Source organism: Bactrocera dorsalis, chromosome 1, assembly GCF_023373825.1.
Source record: "Bactrocera dorsalis isolate Fly_Bdor chromosome 1, ASM2337382v1, whole genome shotgun sequence".
Taxonomy (NCBI): Eukaryota; Metazoa; Arthropoda; class Insecta; order Diptera; family Tephritidae; genus Bactrocera; species Bactrocera dorsalis.
The window spans coordinates 3,152,664-3,175,295 of NC_064303.1; the positions used below are offsets into that span (position 1 = coordinate 3,152,664).

The 22,632-nt window shown below is 38.3% G+C and overlaps 5 protein-coding genes across 6 annotated transcripts; 3 read left to right on the forward strand and 2 right to left on the reverse strand.

Annotated features, from left to right (window-relative positions):
• The first annotated feature begins 107 nt into the window (after nucleotides 1-107).
• LOC105232360 (protein CNPPD1) lies at nucleotides 108-3,220 on the forward strand. Its single transcript, XM_011214022.4, has 4 exons — nucleotides 108-376; nucleotides 436-729; nucleotides 1,394-1,516; nucleotides 1,583-3,220. Exons 1-4 carry the CDS (start codon nucleotides 302-304, stop codon nucleotides 2,465-2,467), a joined length of 1,377 nt encoding a protein of 458 aa, XP_011212324.2. The 5' UTR covers nucleotides 108-301; the 3' UTR covers nucleotides 2,468-3,220.
• An 834-nt stretch (nucleotides 3,221-4,054) lies between these two features.
• On the forward strand, nucleotides 4,055-5,657 carry LOC105232362 (tRNA (adenine(58)-N(1))-methyltransferase non-catalytic subunit TRM6). Its single transcript, XM_011214024.4, has 2 exons — nucleotides 4,055-5,098; nucleotides 5,161-5,657. The coding sequence occupies exons 1-2, from the start codon at nucleotides 4,147-4,149 to the stop codon at nucleotides 5,580-5,582; spliced, it is 1,374 nt and encodes a 457-aa protein (XP_011212326.2). The 5' UTR covers nucleotides 4,055-4,146; the 3' UTR covers nucleotides 5,583-5,657.
• Nucleotides 5,640-6,229, reverse strand: LOC105232361 (cytochrome c oxidase subunit 5B, mitochondrial). Its single transcript, XM_011214023.3, has 3 exons — nucleotides 6,089-6,229; nucleotides 5,852-6,028; nucleotides 5,640-5,780 (listed from the first exon to the last, which is right to left on the reverse strand). The coding sequence occupies exons 1-3, from the start codon at nucleotides 6,192-6,194 to the stop codon at nucleotides 5,677-5,679; spliced, it is 387 nt and encodes a 128-aa protein (XP_011212325.3). The 5' UTR covers nucleotides 6,195-6,229; the 3' UTR covers nucleotides 5,640-5,676.
• Nucleotides 6,230-6,723: 494 nt separating this feature from the next.
• On the reverse strand, nucleotides 6,724-8,522 carry LOC105232364 (cytochrome c oxidase subunit 5B, mitochondrial). The gene is made up of 3 exons (XM_011214025.4): nucleotides 8,276-8,522; nucleotides 7,247-7,420; nucleotides 6,724-7,128 (listed from the first exon to the last, which is right to left on the reverse strand). Exons 1-3 carry the CDS (start codon nucleotides 8,355-8,357, stop codon nucleotides 7,022-7,024), a joined length of 363 nt encoding a protein of 120 aa, XP_011212327.1. The 5' UTR covers nucleotides 8,358-8,522; the 3' UTR covers nucleotides 6,724-7,021.
• A 267-nt stretch (nucleotides 8,523-8,789) lies between these two features.
• On the forward strand, nucleotides 8,790-10,777 carry LOC105232366 (intraflagellar transport protein 52 homolog). 2 transcript variants are annotated; one of them, XM_049460706.1, is made up of 7 exons: nucleotides 8,790-9,036; nucleotides 9,090-9,307; nucleotides 9,360-9,603; nucleotides 9,659-9,842; nucleotides 9,924-10,175; nucleotides 10,254-10,576; nucleotides 10,657-10,777. In XM_049460706.1, exons 1-6 carry the CDS (start codon nucleotides 8,927-8,929, stop codon nucleotides 10,545-10,547), a joined length of 1,302 nt encoding a protein of 433 aa, XP_049316663.1. In that variant the 5' UTR covers nucleotides 8,790-8,926; the 3' UTR covers nucleotides 10,548-10,576; nucleotides 10,657-10,777. The 2 variants fall into 2 exon arrangements, with proteins under 2 accessions (XP_049316663.1, XP_029408686.2); XM_029552826.2 differs by having other exon boundaries at nucleotides 8,791-9,036; nucleotides 10,254-10,777.
• The last annotated feature ends 11,855 nt before the right edge of the window (nucleotides 10,778-22,632 follow it).

The window sequence follows — 22,632 nt, forward strand, 5'->3', positions numbered from 1 at the left end:
TCGCATTTGCATTTTATGCAACCCTGCCAGAACCAACGAATTTCAAAAACATTTCCGAACCATTCCGCTAAGAAAAGACATGTGAAGCGAAATATGTCATTCACAATCGTGTAGAATTTACCACACGGTGTTGTGAAAGTTTTTTGTTTTGATTTGTAAATCATTATCTGTAAAATAATTCAACTTTAACTTAATTTTTTGCATTAAATTTTTTGTTTGTTAGTTGGTACGCACAAATTTGTAGTGTAATTTTGTATCAAACAAAATACGAGAACTGTTATTATTAAACGACGTAGTAAAAATGGCTTTTGGGCGTAGCGCCAGAAAGCGCAAAGACAATGGTGGCTCCCACTCCACTACCACAAAGGCGAGTCAGGTAAAAAAATGCAAATTTGTGACATGTGTGAGTAAGATTTTAAAGGTTCGAATTTGCAGGTGATGCCTCATGGCGAATACATCGATCGTATACGGAAATCACTTTACTTCGGCGATGATACACTCGACGAGGAAATGGAAATGTCCCGTCCACTCGCCGAATATGCTTCCGAATTATTTTCCGCACCTCATAAGGGGCACTCTCTAAAGCGTTTGACTAAAGTTGCTGCTGGTAGCGTACATGCTTCTCCCTGTTCACTCATAATGGCTTTAATATATTTGGATCGTTTGAATGTGGCTGATCCTATGTACGTACTGCGTATAACACCACAGGAGCTTTTTATTGTATCAATGGTAAGAACATATATTCAAAAGCAATGTGTTGAGAAGTTTTTGTTTTTAAACTAATGGTGTGAGTCATTACGCAAGACATGTTTACAACCTGTTGAGTAGCCGCAATGTCTACTTTGTTATTGCAAGAAGATTCCCCAACTTTCAGACTATTGGGACTCTTTGTCTCTTTTCATTTGTTCCTTTAAAAGTTTATATACATGTATATATATAAATTTATAATCTGAAGGTTATTTTGAAAAAAATTCTAACCACATTCAAAACCTCAGTCTAACACTCAAATTTTATAATTTATAAACTGATGTTAGTTGATTTCTTAAACGATAAACCGCTTGACAACATATTCTTATCAAATTTATAAATTGAATGCGCTTATGAAAATAACTTTTTTTGTGTGTTCATGTTATTAAGATTGATAGGCTGAAAAATCAAAACTGATAAACGAATTGAAAACATGCATATATACGGTTATTTTTAGAGCAGTGTTATCTGTTTTGAATTTTTTAATTATTTTCTGATTTGTTGTTGTCCTTTTTGTTTAGTTTACCATAAAAATGTACTTGGTCTTAATTCATTTATGAGATGCATTATATGTATTATTGTAGTTGTAATCTAGAAATCTTTAAAACCTATGAAGTATCATTATATATTTACTTATAACCTGCAGATGATTTCGACAAAATTCTATGCTGGTCATGATGAGGAAATCTACTTGAGTGATTGGGCTGAGGATGGGCATATGACTGAGAAAAGACTGAAGAAATTAGAGTTGGAATTTTTGTGTGCTATAGTAAGTATAAATAACTGTTCTATGTAAGGTATATATGCTTAAAAAATTTTACATTACCACAAATAGGAATGGAATATTTACATATCGAGTGAAGAGTTCTTCAATAAATTGAGTAGCATTGAGAAACATCTCGCACGGCGTGAAGGATTGCGGCGTGGTTGGTTGACATACACTGAATTAAGACAAATGTTACCATCGTTTACATTGGCAAAATTCATACTAAATAATATTGCTGTAATGGCTATTAGTTATGCGGCAAGTGTTATCACCATAGCTGGTGCCTTTTTTGTGGCTAGCCAAATTCCTGGAACTTCACTATATCGTAAGGCTGTGTCTATAGTAGTGAGTGATGATATTATAGTACAACAACCACCACCACCCATTGTTGACTATGCTACTACACAATTAAATGCTCAACAACGTCAAAGGCGCACTAATAAAACGGAAATAACAACGTCAACAGATCTACATGCCACAGCTCTAGATAGTGAAAACGTATTCAATGCTTCATGCTCAGCTCTAAATGTGGAAGAAGAACTTTTGAAGTTGGAGTGCCAGTATAGATTGGAAGCACAACGTGAGGCTGTACGTCAACGTCAACATGAAATTGAGAGTGCCACACGCCTGACATTGCCCGATGCAACGCAACACATCGTGAGTGGAAACAAGAAATCGAAGAATGCCTGGTATACGATACATTTTGGTAATTGGTTCGCTTTCAAAGAAGAAAATCCGGAGGATAGTGTTAGTGCTTGGCTACGAGTACTAGACGAATTGGATGAAAGAGACTACTCGTTCGATAAAATAGAAAAGAAACTATATGAAAGTCGCTATCCCGTTTTGAGAGACTGGAACGCCGGCAACTATACATCTGTATTCTGGCACATTTTCAGTGGAGCCGCTCAAATAACTTACATGCGCTATCCATTAGCTTGGTTTAAATTTGTTTAGCTTATGCAGATAGCCCTTGCAAATATGAAACTAAATATATTAAAGGACGCATCAGCAAGGGATATATGACATGTACATATGCTATATTCTTGCGTTTGTTTTAAATGAGTTCATCTTTCTGTTAGATAGACAAGCGAAATTTTTATATATACAATGTAACTGCAATCGATTATTGAATTAATTTGAGTTTAAATTATCATTTTTTAACACTGTATATGCATATAACTACGATAATGCACTTACTTTTACTTAGTTAAAAAAAATATACATGAATATTTATAAAGACGATCGTTTGACATGTTGCACATGCAAACATTTTGTCATCACTAATAATTTTAACAATACTTGAAATATTCCTTATTTGCGCCTTTTATTACTATTACTACCTAATTATTTTAACCGAGCAAGAAAGAGCTTAGCCTTAGACATTGAAAGCCTATGGATCTAAACCGAAATAAAAACTTATGCATAAAAAATCGAAAATGCAAAAACAAAAATATATATCAATAAGGATTTACTAATTGAAGTAATTTATACTAACTGATCACAATGTGTAAAGAATTAAGATTTCACATTTTACTGCATACAAGATTGCACAAACTATAATACTTATATCTATATAGTAAAAAATCATGGTTGAAGCTAAATAATTTTAAATATTATGCTCAAGTAGAGAGTGAATTGAATAGCAATCAGCGATTATAATGTTATTACAAGTCATGCATATATTTTAATAAAACAGCAGAAATACGAGATTTTGTTTGTTACTCATTATGTAAGTGGAACCCTCAGTTAACAATTGCAACATATTCATTTGAAAAAGGACACATTAAAACAGGGACAATGTTGGAGTTGTACATTTACATTGTTCCAGAAGGTCACACAAATTTTTGTTTTATAAATTTCCATGAAATATACCTATTTATACATTATAAAAAATATCGCCTAAATTTATTTAAATTTTGAATAAATAATTTTCAGATAAATGCGGACTTACCTCGCGATTGTGTGCGTTTTCAGTGAAGCTGAATAACTGAAGCAGCAGCCATTTTGAATTCCTAAGAAAAAATTCTATCACTTTTTAAACACATTTAGCAAATTTTTCACAATTTATTTCACTTTTAATGAATACAATACACACATAAATGCCTTCTCACTGAATATTATACACTTTTCACACATTAAAAAGAAATGCAATCATAACACAATAATATTTTTATATGATTTCTGCCTTTAATTTAAAATATATCTAGCTTGAAATCCGCGCAAATTAGAAAAGCTTCACAACTCCTCGACCAAAGTACCGTAACTAAAGAAAATAATGAATGCTTATTTCCAGCTATACGCTTCCTTCCGCCTGGAAATGAACCTGCCATATCTTCGTTTTCGAAATTTAAGTTTAATTTTTTTGAATTATATTGTTATATTTTCTATACATAAATGATGTCCAATAGCTCAAATATAAATATGTATATATAGTAAAATATTTAAATATATTAAATTATAACAGATAAATTGTACTCCCGATTTCAATACTGTGGTAACTCAATTTACATTCACGTGTTGCCGCTGGTTTTTTGACATTCCGGTCAGCAAGTGTTTATGCCAGAGATAAAGTTTATGCCCGGTTTATGTTTTTCTGTGTGGTTCCATAATATATTAAACAATAAAATAATACCATGACAAAAACTGAAGTGAACGAAATGTCTAAAATTCAATTGGGCGACTACATAGTAATTCAGCGGCAAAAGTATACTAAATTGCAGAAATTCGGCAATTTGGATACAACATCCATGTTGGGTAAAGAGCAATTGGAATTACGGGGGCTTTTAGATCAACCCTACAGCGCCACTTTCAAAATGTGTCCCAAAGAAACCACACCTTCCAAGCAGCGTGGACAACGTAATCTCCGTCTACACACGCTAGAGCTGTGCAATGAATTGGAAATGCGCGACATACGTGATCGTTTGGGTATATCGGCAAGTGGTGCTGATAATCGCGACATAATTGACGATGGTGATTCGCAAGCGTTGCGACCACAGGATATCGAGGACCTACGCGAACAACATAGTGAATCGACTAAAATTATTGAGAAAATTGTTGAAAATTCCAAAACATTTCACGCCAAGACCGAGTACTCCCAAGAAAAATATCTGCGTAAAAAGGAGAAGAAATATTTTGAATTTGTGCAAATACATCGACCCACACTGCGCTTAATTACGGAGATTTACTATCGACAAGATGCTGACAAAGTGATGGGCATGCGTATGGATACACTCTCACAACTTATCTCCTACTCAGGCGTGAGTGCATTTGGCAACTACTTAATGTACGAAAGTGGCACAAACGGGTTGTTACCAGCTAGTTTCCTGAATTCAATGGGTGCAGGTACCGAGGCAACATTGGTACACATGCATCCCGGTAATGTGCCGCAAAAGCAAGCTATGCTCGCCTTAAATTTGCCACATGAGCAATTGCAGCGTTGCATCTCGGTAAATTTGTATTCCGTATTGCGTGAGTACTATCAGGGTGAAGGCCAAGAAAGCACGGAAGTTGCAACAGAGCCAAGCACACCATTAGAAGAGATTGAGCCTAGCAGTAAAAAACAGAAATTGAACGATGATGATGCGGGTTAGTAAATACACTTATTTCGCAATTAAGTAATAAAAATATAAAACCTTTTTGATTTACAGCACCCACAACAACGTCTTCTACTAGTAGTGATAGCAATGGCGAAAACAATACGTCTCCGCTGGAATCATCAGTTAACATTCCTGTGCAAGCACAGAAATGGCAAGTAGAAAACCGTCGTGCCTGTGAACTCATGCGCGCGAAATTCGATGGGCTTGTAATTGCTGCCAAGGAGCATCCGAGTAACATAGTACAAGCTTTATTACCATTTGTAAAATCCTCCCGACCGATTGTTGTGTACAGTCAAAGTAAAGAGGTGCTCATGGATTTGCATGTAGAGCTAAAGAGCAGTTCAAATGCCACAAACCTGCATTTGACTTCAAATTGGTTACGCTATTATCAAATATTGCCTAATCGCACTCATCCGGAAGTAAATATGAATGGTAATAGTGGCTACCTATTGACCGGTTATACTATAGGTTAACAGTTTTAGTTTATAATAATTATTTAACTACAATTAAATACAAATATTTGTATGTATGTAAATTACTGTTGTTCACTCTTGTTTATACATTGCCTTAAACCGGCTTTACTTCCTTCAATTGGAAATAGAATCCACATTCACAACGTTTTGGCGCACCTTTTTCAAGCCACATCCAGTTCACAAAGCGATTGCCCTTACCTAATCAGAAACGATGGTGAGCCCATCAATTGTTATTTCCAAAATAAATGAACACAGCTTTAACAACTCACAGGAACAGCCCACAATACGCCCATCGAATGCGGATGGTATCATTGTTGGCTGCTCCTTGGTGCCGGGCCCGCGCTTTAAGACCGTGTCGAGCAACCAAGGATCTTTATTGCCAGCCTTCCATTGTTCTAATTCACGTTTCTCTATGCCAGTTGCATGATCCATGGGATCGTTCATTTCTTTGAGCGAAATTATTATTAAATTATGTGTGTACCTAATAAAAAAATGTCTCTACGCACCCGCTAAACATATTTTAGTACTTGAGATACAGCGAATCCCATTGCAAACGACTTTACGAGCGGCTTTCCGAAGTGCAAGCGAACAGTTGATTGTTATTGACGCCATTACTTTAGCCGATGTAAGTGTTTAAGAGTATTTTTTCGTAATTTCAGCTAAAATCAAAAGACTCAAATTTCCCTTTTTACTCGCCGCTATTTCAATTTTAAATAATCAATTTTTACAATAAATGCGCAGCCTACTTTACACGAAAACAATATGTTTGCGTCTCCTTTATTTGAAGTAATTTTTCTCCGGTTGAGTTGACAGTCCTTGCAGTATAAAAATCGGGTCCCTTTCCGATTAAGTAGACCCGACCGGAGGTGGAACGGCTTTTTTGTGGTTAACTGTTCAGTCTAACAACATTGAAAGATTGTTAACTAATCTATTAATTAAATTATATGTATTTATTCAATATTTTCAAAAACAACTCGACTGCAGTGGCAATTAAGAAAGACTTTACCCGTAGTTATGGCAATAAAAAAGCACTTTCAACAACTAAGGATAATTAAGAAGAAAAAAAGCAGAAAGAAATATAGCGACAGAAATCCTATCGAAAACTAAAATGCACTGATGTAAATTAATAACAAACAAGGCGTTTCTCTTCCACACTGCAGTATGTGCTCTATTCATCGCATACATTTAACATTAAATATTACAGTGTTCTTATTTCATTTATTAATTATTTATGTAATTCTATGCCAGTGGTGAATTATTGGCTTTAGCAAAGCAGCATCCAACATAGCTTGCAACTTTTTCAAACGTTGATATTCTTGCAATAAGTTCTCGGTTGTATATTTCACTATTATTTTAGAGTTTTGTGGTTGGTTTTGTGAATTTATTTGGTTACTTTTTGCTTAGTAAAATGAAATTAGCAGTTTATTAAATTATTTGATTTAAACAGGAGCCTTTTCAACCAATTTGAACCAATGACCGCATTCGCAACGTTTTGGTGTGCCCTTTTGCAGCCACATCCATTGAACATAGGTTTGATCTTCTTCGCCTGGTATGCGGGAGGATGACAAGCAACAGTTAACAGAAATAAAATAAAAATAAAGAAATATTTAGAATAATCTGTTACCAGCATTAAATGTTTACTTGATAATTGTGGTTTTACTTACAGATGCAACCCACAATACGGGCATCGAATGCTGATGGTATCAGGTTGGGAGAATCTTTGGTGCCAGCGCCACGCTTGAACACTTTCATGTCGAAGGGATTATCGTTACCAGCGGCCTTGGCCAACAGTTCACGCTTTTCAATACCGGTAGCGTGCTCCATAGGGTCGTTCATCACTACAATGAAAAATATAAGCACAAAAGTGTGGTGTTAAAATGTTTTTATGTATTTACTAGTATTAAAAACATGTTATATTAAGTAATTACTACAAATATTGGATTGCTTTTTAAATAGGGGTGGGGGTGTACAACAGCCAAATATCGAAGTACTTAAAACTGCATCTCATTGGTCTATACATTTTATGTTTCAATACTTTAGCAAGTTAGACATTCCAACAAGGCAAATAAACATCGCATATTGGCATATGATTGTGTCAAACTAAAAAAAAACTTTCAACTGTAAAAGTTACATAAACAGTTTGCGGTCATCGGGGGACTTTCAATACATTTGAAATGCATTATAGTTATCTGACATAATGGGCGTCGGCTAATATAATACTAATGATTTAAGAAAACATTACTTTAATACTTTTGTACTCAAAGATAAATTAAAAAAAATGGTTCCGAGAAAGTCTATTGATAATGTGATTGTACGTTCGGCTGAACGCCAATCAATGGTTACATAAACGTAGAGTTCCTAATCGCTAGCGTTAAAAATATTGCTTGCAGTTATTAATTTTTATAAAATTTAATGAAAAAGGTTCATAAACTCCAGTTTTGTGTTCTTTTACATTACGTAACATTCACATCCCGACCCTGCCGTTCATGCTTAGATATACTCGTCACACGAGAAAAATGCGTGCGAACTGTCAAATAGGTGCCATATGAAAAGTTTGCAGTGCCATAACCTTTTGGTAAAGCAGCTTTAATAGCTTCCATTGTTTCTTCCTAGATAATCCCGACATATGGAGGCTCTACAACTTTACATCACGGTTTTTTCATTTTATGTGCCTTTCCGCAAGTTTCACTTACTTTTACAGAAACGCGCTGGAGTGTATTGCAAATTTTGACGTGTCGCCGCACGCAAAGCCATACGCCCACAAACCGAAGCCATTTTTGTGTAATTTAACTACTGAGTTTGATTTCAAATCAACAAATATTCGCGATCTGCGATCACACAAATTTTCGATTTTTGACAAAAACTTTGATTTATTTCGTAATTTTCAACACACACAAGCTCGCTGGCTCGCTGTTCGTCGCTGCTTGAAAAGGTGAAAAGTCAAATTGACAGCTCCGCGGTGGTGATGTTGCCATTGCAGAACTACAGCAAATAGTTGAGAATGGGCAGCACTGCAGAGTAGCGAGTGCAGTAATTGGCAAAAATGATTTTGCTTTTAAAAGCTGTTTGTAATATAAAAGATTTCAATAACTTTCAAATATTGATTAAAATCGAAGACATAATTAAATGAGTCTGTCGAAAAATGAATTACAGTGAATGTCAAAATTCTAGTTTTGTGTTTGTCCGGCATCACTACTTAACTAATCCATTTCGAGTTGCAATTAAGTGTTGCTAGGAAACGGAAACGAACAACACAAACCGGCTAGTTGAAAATCCTCTGTATTAATTCATTCAACATTTTGATTAGTTAAAACCACATAAAATTGTTAAAAAAGCACTTAACCATGTCGAAAGGCGTCATTTGTTTTGACATATCGAAAAATGAACGCTTTCAATTGTCGGATAACTATAAAATGCTGCATCGCAAACTGAAAGTAAATTGGAAAGTTGAACAGTAAGTATAAAGCAAAATTTGTTCAAAATGGCGTTAACAAAGCTGTCCAACAGGAGCGATGGTGAGCTGAAGAAAGAACGGCTGCAGCGTGTGGGCATATTTGTGCTGGCCGGACCGCAGGATCGGTTCACCGAGGAAGAGTTTCAAGTGTTGAAGGAGTTCGTGGAAAAGGGTGGCAAATTGTGGGTGTTGCTCGGCGAAGGTGGCGAACAGGAATTCAATACAAATGTGAATTTCTTTCTAGAACAATATGGCATATACATAAATAGCGGTGAGTTTAATGCCATATAGGATCGCCAGTGGGTCTTAACATATCTTTTCAGACACCGTTGTGCGCCCACATTACTACAAAAATTTCCATCCTAAGGAGTGCATTATCGGCGGTGGTGTGGTTTGCGAGTCAATGTGGCGCCACTTGATCAAACAAGATATCGAAGTGGTCGATTATGACTTTAGCGATGAGAAATACAAAATACACTTTCAATATCCATATGGCGCGACGCTAAATGTCTCAGAACCGGCGAATGTGCTACTAAGCACAGGACCGGTTGTTTATCCCTTTAATCGGTAAGCGTTTTGGATTTTAAATGTGGGCACTTGTTTAGTATGTGGCGTTTTTTAGACCACTAGCTGGTTACTACGTCAACGAGCATGGCGGCAAGATACTCGCCATCGGCTCTGGCTACATGTGGCACGATAAGTATTTGCAGAGCGATAAAACAAACGACGCGCTATTAGAATATTTTATACAACTTTTGGGCGGCAATGAAATACAATATTCGCATTTGGACTTCAACGATGTGGAGGTGCGGAATATATTATATTTGATATATGATTAAAAAAAACTTAAAAAACTGACATAGTGAATTTGCTGCTGGTTTTTACAGATAAACGACAACAAAACATTCACCGATATCGCCTTCATTGCTGATTTGCCGAAAGCTTGTCTGATCGACTCCATTGGCGGCACCGAAACACCCGCCGACTTCAAACAAATGTTCGACATGACAATCTACTCCTTAAGTAATCGTCTGCTGAAGGATGTAATGACGACATACGAACAATTGAATGTCAAATATGAACCGTTAAAAATAATTAAGCCGCAATTTGAGATTCCGCTGCCGCCATTACAGTTAGCGGTTAGTGTGGAGATACTAAAAAATTTATGCATTTAAGCACCAACATTTCTAATATTTTATTCTTCTCCATCGCCTTAGACTTTCCCACCCATCTTCAGCGAGCCTGCCGCCCCACCACTCGAGCTCTTCGACCTGGACGAGGTGTTCAGCGCCGCGCGCACACAATTGGCCAATATGACCAGCAAGTGTGTGCAATCCATTACCGCGAAGGATGCCAGCAAGCCGCTAAATACACGTGAATTGGAGAATTACATCAAAGAGTGTGCGCGCATTACGGGCATCATACACGAGCACCAAGATGTGCAAGCGCGTGAGATACTCAACATACTGGCGCGCCAGATCGTAAGCTACAGACCGTATGCGGATGAGTAGTGGATGCGACAGCCGAAACCGGAGTGGAGGTGTGACTTGCGACGCGAGGCATAGACTACAGTCTAAATATGTTTTGTTTTTTTAATTACTTTTGTTTTTTAATTTTCAGTTGGAATTAGAATGCAAATATGGTACTATTAAACGCTTTAATTGAAAAATATGCAATTGCAGCAACAATGCACATTTAATATAAATATAAACAGTATTACTTTACAATTAAATTGCAAGGAGCGCCGCTAAACAATATTTCATTTTGCTCTCAGCCCAATTCACAGGTAAGTTAATCTAAAATTTTTTGAAAAATGATCGCAGTTTGTGTTATCAAGTAGATTATTTGGAAAACTAGAGTTTTTGGTATTGAACAAGCCTTTGACACAGCCACAGAACTTACTTGTCCGCTACTGCAGGGCATTGAAAGAACATAGTTTCCAGAAGAGAACGATGAGAAGAGATGGACCATGAACTATTTGAGCTTAACTTCTTTATCTCGAAACTCCCACAGCCACCAGAGGGAGTTTCTATCTTATCGTACAATGATGATTGCACCATGTTGTCGTTAGGCTACGATGGCATGTGTTCAAAAGTAAACGGTTATCGCTCCGACTTTTCTTTCTTCGTCTCTGCACAAAACTTAACACTCCCCCACCTACAAATTGGACGAAGGAGTACAGACCTGACCTTAATATTGCAATAGATGGCATCAAGATTTCAACTGTCAATAATCCTAAAATTTTCCTTAAGTCGCTAGCCGGCGGCACATGGGGAATGTGCCGGTCTTAAACTACATCGTACCAATATGCTCGGCTGGATGCAGTGAAACGCAGACGAAAAAGTTTCAGACCTGTCAGAATACTGCAGTCTGGACCACGACAGGATGCCTCTTGATGTCTCCTATTGAACAGTTAAGAATCATAACGAGCACCTCTCCAAGCAGTTTCTGCTGGAGTGCTTTCGCAGAAACCATTCTTGCAGTCACTTGCTTGGAGTGGAAACGCCTTCTAGGAAAATCAAGAGGTAATTCCTTAATTACGTCGACGACATCAGACAATACGTCGACCAGACTTCTGACGCAATTCTCTTCTTACAAGCACTGATTGCCATTCATAGTGAAGCCATCAACACATTCAACGACTCCCTTTCAGTGAATGACCACCTATTACAGATCAATATATGTATGTCCGCGTGCTATGAGTCCCCGCATAACACTGGGCACCTCTTTGCATTGCCCACCATCCCCACCCATCTGACACCCCTCACTCTTTGGACCGAGCTCGTGGATACCACCATCCTAATTGAGATTAGACATCCGTTAAAACAACAACAACATAAAAAATCAACATGTTCATCTCAGTCTATTTAGCGACATGGCCGTTTAACCATCTGCTCGTCAGTCTGTGTCAGCCCCTCAGAGTTTACGATATCGCTCTGAAATTTAGCATACGTTCTTTTCCCCAAAGAACCTGCTCATTTATTGGAATAGCCGATATCGAGCCACTACAGCATATACATAGCTGTTATATACAAACTGAACGATCAAACTCAAGATAAACATCTTTCTATGCCCTTTTAGGTCATAAGAAACACACCTGTTATGAGTATTATCGCGTAATAAATAATGCCATATCTTCGCACTTTAGACTCAGGAATCACCATCTCAACTATGAATCAAAATATTTAATTTATAAATGCTCCAACATGTATACACATGTAAGCACATAAATTTTTGTGTGTAAACACATAAGTAGCTACAGAAACATAAAATGTCAACACAAATTATTTTTTAATTTATAACCCAATGCTGTCTGATTTCATGCGCATGCGTAACTACGAAGTCAAACTTCATGCTTCCTTTTCACGTCTCCCACACTGTGTGTACATAGAAATGCCGAGTTTCACATCCAAGACTTCATTAACAGACTACACTTGGCACTTCCTGAAGTGCGGCCGGCAGAGTAGCGTGGCAGCTAATTGAAGTGTTGACAGCGATTACCGCATAAATTTATCATGTGAACAACTCGGTTGTTGGGGTTCAGTACCAATGAGAAGATTCATAGTGATGTGAGGCGTGAGGAGGGAAACTGTGATTTTCTGTCCAATCATGCTGAAGATAAATATTTTGGGGGAGATTACTAATGTGTGGCAGCTAATTATTGAATGATCCTATGAATGTGCTCGTTAATATGAAAGCGATACATATTTTGTAGTGGCCACAGGGGACTTGTTAGTTTTGTTTAATTTTTTGTAAATGAAATAGTAAACAATGAAAGAGACAATTAAAAATCGAGTCGTAAAAGCAGTTGTTGAGCTTTAAATCATAGAGTGCAACGTTTTTACTTTGAATATGCTGGCTAGGAGCTTGTTATCTTCAACAGTTGGTCTGTTTTTATGGTAAATCGGTTTTTATGAAGCAGCCAACAACTGGTAACTGAGTCCCGTCCCTTGTGGAAATCTTTGAGGGCATACGGGATTCGTTATCAATTCAGAGCATGCCTAATCGCACTGCGTGTAGAACGCTTTTCGAGTTCTATGAAAGCTACATAAAGTGCAAAGCACCAGTTAGCAAAATGCATTGTTTGACGAAAGCTATCCTGACCATTTCTAAATCCAACGTCGAGTTCCGAAGATAATCTTTCCCTTATAATTTCAGCAACAACTTTATTGAGGTAAAACAGTGGGGTTATTATTTTCGAGTTATTACACATTATAAAATCATTTCTTTTTGAGAAATTATTGATGATATCTTCGTTTAACTCTTAAGTGAAGAAGCTAAAATTGTGAAATAGGATTAGAAAGGCGCTCCGTGGTCTAATTTCATCAACTTTGGGGTACGTTGTCGATTTGAAACGCTTATTTTGTTTTCAAAGATCTAATAGCCCTAGTGATATTGACCAACTGACAATATACATATATATGGAAATGGAGGTGTTCTCTACGTTGCAACTACAGATAAGGTGTATATAGTCAAAAGTATGGTTATTATGGTTAGACGTTATATGATAATCTGTGTTTTTCTTTTTCCCTTAATGTCTCTTTGTGGCCTAGATACAGCTTTGGAATAACAGAAAGACAATCGTTTTGTGTTCGTGACCGTTGTAGCTTGAGCCATCTTCGCGATGTCATCAACCTGTTTTTGCTTGTAAGTATACAACCTTTTTAACTCGCGAGGTACCGGTATGTAATATCTTTGCAGTGAAGCTTTTATATTAGACGGTCTAGTGGTGTATACAGCGGCTTTCTTACGTTTCCTCTCTTCAATCAATTCCCAAGATCAGGTGGACAACCATTCCATCTTTTTTAATTCATTAAGCTATTGTGACCGTTGAACGAACATTTTTTAATGAGCTCCAGTTATGTAGTCCCTAACAATATAAAAGTCGAGTTTCGTTCTGACTAGGTAAACCGTGGGAACTGGACTTAAGATCAACTTCAGGTGTTTTTTCTTTGCAATTAGTATCCAAGCTCGGTTTGACAAATTTTTCTTCCTTGGTATTGCAATAACCTCTTCAGTCGGTTGTACGAAAATTTTTGTCAGGATGCTTAAGTCAAGTAGGCTATAGTATGAGAATTATTCCTTCCTTAGTACTTCAATGAGCTCTTCAGGCAGCTTTTTAACTGCATCAAAGTCCGCTTTCGTTTCGGCTAAGAACATCTAACTTTCATGGGAGCTGGATCGATCACTACATCTGCGGTAGTTAATTGAACATTCAGGACTGATTCTCACAGTATCTTTTTATACAAATGTATACACATACATACCTACAGGGTTTGTCTGGAAAATAATATGTCTGATTTTCTTCCGCCGCGACTGTACTTCGGAGCGACTGGATTCGGTAGAGGGCGTTCCTAGCTAATGAAGAAGGGAAGAATGAGCAAATCGAAAGTGAAAACGATGCTAATTGCCTTTGTTGACATCACAGACATCGTCCACCATGAATTTGTTTCTCTTGGACAAACCGTCAACACCAAGTTCTACGTGGAAGTCCTCAAGAGACTCAAACGAAGGATCAATCGGGTCCGACAAGACATCGTAGCCGATTGGAAGTTGCACCACGACAACTCCTCCGCTCACACCGCCTTTCTTGTGAGCAGCTACCTAACCGAGGTCGGCATAAAACGTTTTCGCTGCCGTTCTATAGCCCAGATGTGGCCCTTCTGGACTGTTTTTGTTTCCTTGCCTGAAAAGGCCAATGTAAGACAAGCATTTTGAGACGACAGAGAGGATCCAAGCAGCATGCACCTCGGCTCTCAAGGCTATTTCGGAGATGACGCTTTCAATGCTGGGAAATCGTGCTGAGCGCTACATCGACCAAGAAGGAGCCTATTTTGAAAGTTTTTAAAGAATTGTAACGATTGGTTTAATAAAGTCTATTAAATCGACTCATTCCTATTACTTTCCAGAAAAACCCTGTACGTGGTTATATAAATATTTCAATAAAGTTAAAAAAAATATTTCAAAATTTTTCATCTCTTTTAAGATGAGATGCAAGGTGCGCCCATAGAAATCAGTGCTGTATATATTTACATATATTCATGCATATGTACATATGTACATATAACTGCCCTACAGCTGCCGCCGATATGCACTATCCCAAGCGCCTCGTTAAGCAAACATACATATATTGTATATCTATGTATGGGTGTTTGTCTGTATGTGTGCACACACGATGCGTTGTACACCTTAGTAATTCGATACCGTAGGAAGTTACCTTGAGTGCATTTCATTTCACTTTATTTGTGTTTTTTTCCACTACCAGAAAAAAGTCGTCTATCTCCAGCACTCATACATATGCACACACATATGTATGTACATTTGTATGCTCGCTCGCATGCGCAGCCATAGAAATATTGGCGTTCATTCATGGTTTCACAACGAGCCATATTCAATGACATGGCATCTGCATGAGTTGAAAAAAGCCATTTTTTATGAATGAACAGCAAAAACTATTTCTACTCCAACACCAAACCACAGCGCAGTTTATTTGCTCAGCACCCTGACCATTCGCTTAGCCCTTGCTCTGCTGATCAGCAGCGAGACTGTAGAAAGGATATTCGATTGCAAATAAATAATTTCTAATATGCAAATATTTGTTTAACTTTTGACTCTAGTTTCAAGACTCAGCTGCCGCAAAGCCAATAGTGGCGCTTCACTCCTACACTTGAGAATTCTTCAAATAACAAACAGGACATTCAATTATCGTCCAGCTGCTCACACTATATTCATACTTTTACCTCTACTTTCCTTTTTTGTTTATTCGCCTAAATAATCGCCCCAAAAATATTTGTTCAATGATCTATTTTGTGGACAGTGCTAGCGGTATCATTTCCGTTTTCTCTTCTCTTACTTTTCTCTTTGCTTCATATTTGATATACTGAAGAAGTTTTTACGTTTTAGGAGAGCCCACAAGTTTCGGATATTTCAAATTAAAAAATATTCATCATATTTAGTATAGTTCAAGCAGGCCTCGTTCGGTTAGTCAGACTTCATTTCTTATTCTTTACTGGCTTAGATAGCGCTTACGCGGTAATAGCCGAGTTAACAACAGCCTTTCAGTCGTTTCTTCTTTTCGCAATGTGACGCCAATTGGAGATTCCAAGCGAAGCCAAGTCCTTCTCCACGTCTTACTAGTCTCACTAGTCATTTCAATGGAGTGGAGGCCTTTCTCTTACTCTGTTTCTCTAGGCGGGTACTGCGTCGAATACTTTCAGCGCTGGAGTGTTTTTCTCCATTCAGACAACATGACCTAGCCAGTCAGTGTCAGTGTCAGTCAGTGCCGTCGTATGTCTCATACAGCTCATCGCTCCGTCGAATACGGTATTTGCCGTGGCCACAAATCTTCCACAGAACGTTTCTTTCGAAAACTCGTAACGTCGACTCATCAGATATTGTCATCGTCCATGCGTCTGCATGTGCTGCTCAGTCCGAAGTAGCACCTGTTGGCAAGAGTTATTCTGCGTTGGACTTTGAGGCATATGGAATGATACAATCCTTTAAAAACTTTCAAAATTGGCTCTTTCTGCGTCGATGCAACGCTGCCAGCGCGATTTCCAAGCATTGAAGGCGTCACGGAAGGCATTCTCTGGAATACCCCTGAGATCCGAGGTGTTGCTGCTTGGATCACCTCTGTCGTCTGAAAATGCTTGCCTTTCATCGGCCTTTTCAGGTAAGAAAACAAAAAAAGTCCGGAGGAGGTCACATCTGGTCTGTAGGGCGATTGAGATGCCGGCATTATTAAAGTAGTCGTTCACAAAAAAGGCGGTATGAGCCGGGACGTTGTCGTAGTGCAACTTACAATTGGCTGGGATGTTTTGTCGGACCCGATAGATTCGTTTGAGACTCTTGAAGACAATGAGCATCGTTTTCACTTTGAATTTGCTCATTATTCCCTTTTTTGGGCGATGAGACGTCGGCATGTTCGTCCTGGCCCTACAAAAAGGCCATCGAAATACTTCACTTCTTCCTAAAGCAATATCTGGGTAAGCCTGCTTGATCATATCACATCTCTGTCGCAGATTTACCGAGTTTCACATATACAGTATTCAATCGCCTAAATATGTATATAGGAAAAAAATATTTTCCAGCTAAGCTCCTTCTAATTTTAGCACTGCATTTACAATTGAATATTTTTTTACCAAAACAAGGAAGTAAAAAGCCAGTTATGCTTTCTGGCGCTAACATAACAACAACCATAATGATTATTTTAGCAAGATGATGGCGATAAAAATAAGAAGGCGCCACATGCAGAAAAACTTGAACTTGGCACTCGTGATGGCAAAGACTAACGCTGTTTTAGGTGTTGTGCTAGAAATTATCATAAAATCTACGCGAAACGCTGATTACCAGCGCTAGTTAGACGTGAATGCTTATGAAAAACAAATAATATTTTACTAAAAAAAAGTGAGGTTAGGAGCAATGAATGAAGAGGTAGATGCTTGAATGCATTTAAGTATGTCTGTATGTGCTTAAACAGTTAGTATGCAGTTTAGCCTTAGCCTTAGCTTTAGCGCTGCATAGCATGTGTCTGTTCCGCTGGATGATGGCTATCGAGTGGTGGAAGTGGTGGTGGTAATGGCGTTGCCAATGACGCTTGCAATTTTGATAATTTTATTATTTACTTTAATATGATTTTTAGTGTTATGCGAAAGCGGCTCCAGTATTTTTACTTATATGTATAGATATGTATGGATCCAATAAGAAATGGGTTAAATGGGCTCTTTCGATAAATAGCTGGTGTTGCACATATGCCATGGTTAGGTTAGGTTAGATGGCTGATCAAAGATCACACGTGGACATGTAGTCCTTTATGAGGCCATCGAAAAGAAGAAGTTCTGTTTTCGAACTTATTAATTAGCAAAACGCTTAGCAGCCAGTACAAATTTACACAGACGTTTAATTTCCATTGCCGCCAGCTCGGTCGGATACATGAAGGTATGCGTTCCCAAGTGTTTAAGTCTTGACCTCCAAGCCAAGAAGGAATTTTTCAGTTATTTCCACCTGATCTTTTTCCATACAGCTTCTGCAGACGACGTCTGGTAGGATTCCCCAGCCTTAATGCGTGGATGCCAATAGGGCTGCCTTGAAGACTAATACTCGACCTTCTTTCTCAACTGAGATTCTTACTCATATAGTACAACGTCCGGTGGGTACCTGTTGGCACTGCGAATGAAATCAATGTGTTGATAAGCGCCCTGTAATGCTAGATACCAGTTGGCAGTGTGGAGTGGATATACTAACCATCTTGGTAGGGTTCGAGTCTCACCTCAAATATACCAAGGACAAACTTGTTGACATTCTCCTTAACGACATTCTGAACATGAAACAATGCATTCTCTATACTGCGTCCTTTCCTGAACCCAAACTGTCTATTCGACTACATACCCCGCGTTAGCTCCTGAGGCCTTTGGAGAGGAGCCACCTTCCAGGGACGTCTGACCATCCTCACGTCAGACCTCTGGGACGCCGCACTAAACTCCTGGATGTTCAGCCGGAGTAGCTCTTCCATGAATTCATACAGTGCGGAAATCTTAAATCAAAATTTTTATTCTTCAAAAAATATACCCGCAAGTCGTGAGTTTATTCCACAAAGCAAGCGATCGCCGCACAATTATCACAAAGTTGATCAGCGACAGATAACTCGAAAATCTCGCACATAAATCAAGCTACAACAACATGTCACGCCATAATCATTTCTTTTCACACCAAAAACATGTTTTATACACAAAATTCAAATGTTAGTTTACACGCTCCAACAAAGGCAGGCACACACCGGCGCATCCCCATCCCCCTGCGGGAACTTACAAGCGGACTAACGAGCTGCCGCGCAGCCGCACTTAATAAATTAATTACAAATGACAATAAATTTAATTGAGCGAATGTTGTTCGGTATAAATCTTAGAGAGATGTACACGTGAGTCATAAAACACACTTAAATACAAACACATTTTTGCTGAGGGTATTTTTTAGAGGAAATATTTTGGGGGGAATGTGAAATGAGCGGACTGTTATTAGCGGCTATATTCTAAACAGTCCATAAATGGTGGCTTGTGTGCCATACACCTTCTTTTGAATGATTTCCTCGAAGTACCATTTCTATTCCTGCACTTTTGCCTCTTTCAACGTCACTCTTATATTTTACCTTACATGTATGTATGTAAATAAGTTCTTCAGCGATTAATTTTGTGGATTTGGCTACATGTCCACTAAACTGACCGTAATCAGTAATTTTCGTTGTTTAAGTGTCAAAATGACAACATCACCTACACGACGCCTTGACAAAGGTCAGTCCCAGCACAGGCTCAGCCAATCGGAACTCTCGGCACTTTACCGGCAAGCAGCAGTTTAGATAAATGACCGACATGCATTAGACACTTGTTTTGATCTGATAGTGCCACACTGATTTTAGTTGTATTTGCTCTTTACACGATTTGGAGATAAAAATATGGGTTAGAAAATAATTTTTTGGAGGAATAATGTTTTCAGATAGACAATTCAAATTTGCTAGGAGAGCTAATTGTAAACATGTTTAAGAATATTTGAAAAGAGCTTGACGTGGACTTCGTGGGTAACGGTATATGGTTGTTTTTGGAAGCAAGCTCGAACATTAGAAAACATACCAATCAAACTGGCTGATTTCCTTCGGTACTCTTGCATATGATCTAGGCAATTCTGCATGCCCTTATGCCATTCCCACTCGTCTTGTTCTGTATGTCAGCCTTTTTGGAAATTTCATGGGACACTGTTATTAAAGACCTCCGTATTTCCCGTGCTTGTTCGGTAGCTAAATTAATACAATCTTATTAGCGTTTCCCGAAACTCCTTTGTGTCTTGGAGCCCATTATATATGCAGCCGCTTTCCGGTAGTCATCACACCTACTGCCTTTCTGCTTCTAAAGACATTCTATGACGGAATGCGGTGCTAGAATATTGCTTTAATTGCCGACTGGCTATTGACGTATGAAGGTATTGATTTTCATTATGTTGTTTCCTGCGTTGTTCTTTTCTGCCTGGACGATCCTGCAATGTTTGCTATCTCAGCCGCCTTCCTGATCGCAAATACCTCCGCCTGGAAGAAACTGCAGTATTCAGGAAGTTTAAAGGATTGCCTGAGATACAGCTCTGGTCAATAGATTCCAGCTCCTACTCTATTACGCACTTTGATCTGTCCGGAGTGCTAAATGTATGCATAATTTCATATAGGACTATAGACTTCAAATACCTCCTAGCTCGTTGCAGTTAAGTCGCGTTGAAGTCGAGAGTGTTAGTTAACGACGGGGGAGTTTTAATGTTTAAACATTTGAGTTTGAGATCGAGAAATGCAGTTGGATGAAATTAAAGACAGCTTGAACCCTAAGATCCAATATTTCTAAGCTTATAAAAATTTTCAACAGAACGCAATATATTTCACAGTAAACGGATACTCAGCAGTCATTGCCAAGAGTTCAAGAAATATTATGCTCCAATAAAAAATACAAAACAACAACAAGAGGTATGAATGCATGCGCCACATTTTTGGCCTAAATATACCCAAAAGGCCATTGTGTTCGTGCCACTTAGAATTGAGTAGAACAACGACGTTGTGGGTCCACGCACATAACCCGATCACAGAAATAAGAAGTGAGAATAAATGTCAATAAGGCGGAGGTAAGCAGCTGGACATGGGAAACATAACAACAATAAGCGACTTTGGTGGCTGTTGTGTATGTTGTTGTTGTATGCTGGCGTGCATGCTATTGTTGTTGTACTTGGAGGGTACTTTGTCGAAGATTTGTCACCTGGCTGACAATACATGCTGCCAACAGCGCCGCAACACACAGCGAAATAAGCTGTGTAGCATTGCGAGCCAAGCGGATAGATGGACGGACAGACACACAATCAGGCAGTTATGCATTTACGCATTTATATGTGTTGTTAGCCTTTATGTTTGTATAGCTGTGTAGTCATATGTGCGCTGAAGAATGCTTGCTGGTGGCGTCGTGGTTCGCGCTGTGGTCAACACGCATGCTCAACTGCTGCTGCTAGGCAGTTTAAGATAAAGTCGAAATTAATTCTTTTCACTTAAGTACACGATAGGCGATCATTAAATTGTCGACTCGCCATTCGGAGCTTGCCCGTTGCTGCATGTGGTGTTGCATGCTACGGGGCGTGCGGGGCATGCGTCTTAGTCGTGGAGACAAGTTCGATTACGGCGTTGTTGCTGACTCGGCTGACTTTTGACTGCGTTTCTGCGCTGACTACACCGTGTTTAGATCAATGCGTACGGACAATTATTTCACTTGTTCATTTTGTAAGGAATTATTTTTTATTCTTATCATACGCCGAACAGGGTATATTAAGTTTGCAATGAAGTTTGTCACACCCAGTAGAAAACGTTGCAACTTCTGTAAAGTATATATGACATCACTTTTCATTAGGGTACATGTGAAGGAAAAACGATATAACAGTTTTGGTTATGAAATGGTTATATTTTGGTTATGTGTTGGTTATATTTTGGTTATATGTTGGTTATATTTTGGTTATATGTTGGTTATATTTTGGTTATATGTTGGTTATATATTGGTTATATGTTGGTTATATATTGGTTATATCTGACAGTGGAAGCTGAAAATTTTACGATGTTTTTGAGATAACGTTCTGAAATCTTACACGCGTACTTTTTTCCTGAAACGGCTACTACTTTGTCGTAATTGACGGCATCGGACCACTATAGCATATAGCTGTCATACAAACCCAACGAAAAGTTAACCAAATTAAAGATTTGTATACCCTTTTAAGCTATAAGAATTGCATCTATGAAGGGTATTATAGCTTCGATGCAGCCGAAAAAACTTTTTCATTTTTGTTTTATTGCACACACAAGTATTTGGCATAAATGAAATAAAGGCAGCGGAAGGCGAAGAGTAATCACATAAGCATATTCCAAAGTATGAGTGTGTGCTTGTGTGTATGGTATTGGACAGGAAGGCCGACACATGATTTAATCGTTAATCTGTGGAATTTTAATCTTTGGAGCTTGCTGCATTGACATGCGCATTAGCGGCGAAGCTCCTTCTCTCCTTAACTCGTTCTCCATTTGAAGTATTCTATTTACTTATTTATTTTTAATTTGTCGCGAAGGTGTCGAAATTGTTGCTGCCGTTATCGCCCAAAGCATTGACAGTCGATAAGCTGACTCTCAAGCGTTTAGCTAGCAAAGCACAACGGACAGACAGCCTTACACACCTACAAACACAAGCACATCTCACAAATCTTAGATTTCAAAATACCTTTGGTTGCGCGTTTTTTCCTAGTTTTGTCGCTACATTTCGTAGACATTTTTTCCTCTTATTCGCTATGATTTCTCCTTGTTTAGTTGTAAAGCTGCAATCGTCGTAATAAGCGCGCATGTCCATAACTAAAACCATGAAACCGCAAGATCAGCAAGCGTATCAAAAGCGAACAAAATGCAACGCAACACATTTTAAATACTCGTCGACGACAAAAGGTGAGTTAAATAGAAAACAATGTGACACTTCTATCAAACATATTACGTATCTTTTGTGGATCAGCATCTATGGTTGTAGCTAGATAAAAGTACTCGTACATGCACTG

Coding starts and splice junctions, on each gene's coding strand:
- LOC105232362 (XM_011214024.4), top strand. CDS start 4,147: ATGACAAAAACTGAAGTGAACGAAATGTCTAAAATTCAATTGGGCGAC. Junction 5,099..5,160: donor ATTGAACGATGATGATGCGG/GTTAGTAAATAC, acceptor TTTGATTTACAG/CACCCACAACAACGTCTTCT.
- LOC105232364 (XM_011214025.4), bottom strand. CDS start 8,357: ATGGCTTCGGTTTGTGGGCGTATGGCTTTGCGTGCGGCGACACGTCAA. Junction 7,421..8,275: donor TCCAGCGCGTTTCTGTAAAA/GTAAGTGAAACT, acceptor TTTTCATTGTAG/TGATGAACGACCCTATGGAG. Junction 7,129..7,246: donor CCGTATTGTGGGTTGCATCT/GTAAGTAAAACC, acceptor CCCGCATACCAG/GCGAAGAAGATCAAACCTAT.
- LOC105232361 (XM_011214023.3), bottom strand. CDS start 6,194: ATGGCGTCAATAACAATCAACTGTTCGCTTGCACTTCGGAAAGCCGCT. Junction 6,029..6,088: donor TACTAAAATATGTTTAGCGG/GTGCGTAGAGAC, acceptor TTTCGCTCAAAG/AAATGAACGATCCCATGGAT. Junction 5,781..5,851: donor GCGTATTGTGGGCTGTTCCT/GTGAGTTGTTAA, acceptor GTTTCTGATTAG/GTAAGGGCAATCGCTTTGTG.
- LOC105232360 (XM_011214022.4), top strand. CDS start 302: ATGGCTTTTGGGCGTAGCGCCAGAAAGCGCAAAGACAATGGTGGCTCC. Junction 730..1,393: donor AGCTTTTTATTGTATCAATG/GTAAGAACATAT, acceptor TATAACCTGCAG/ATGATTTCGACAAAATTCTA. Junction 1,517..1,582: donor TGGAATTTTTGTGTGCTATA/GTAAGTATAAAT, acceptor TACCACAAATAG/GAATGGAATATTTACATATC.
- LOC105232366 (XM_049460706.1), top strand. CDS start 8,927: ATGTCGAAAGGCGTCATTTGTTTTGACATATCGAAAAATGAACGCTTT. Junction 9,843..9,923: donor TGGACTTCAACGATGTGGAG/GTGCGGAATATA, acceptor TGGTTTTTACAG/ATAAACGACAACAAAACATT. Junction 10,176..10,253: donor TGCCGCCATTACAGTTAGCG/GTTAGTGTGGAG, acceptor CCATCGCCTTAG/ACTTTCCCACCCATCTTCAG.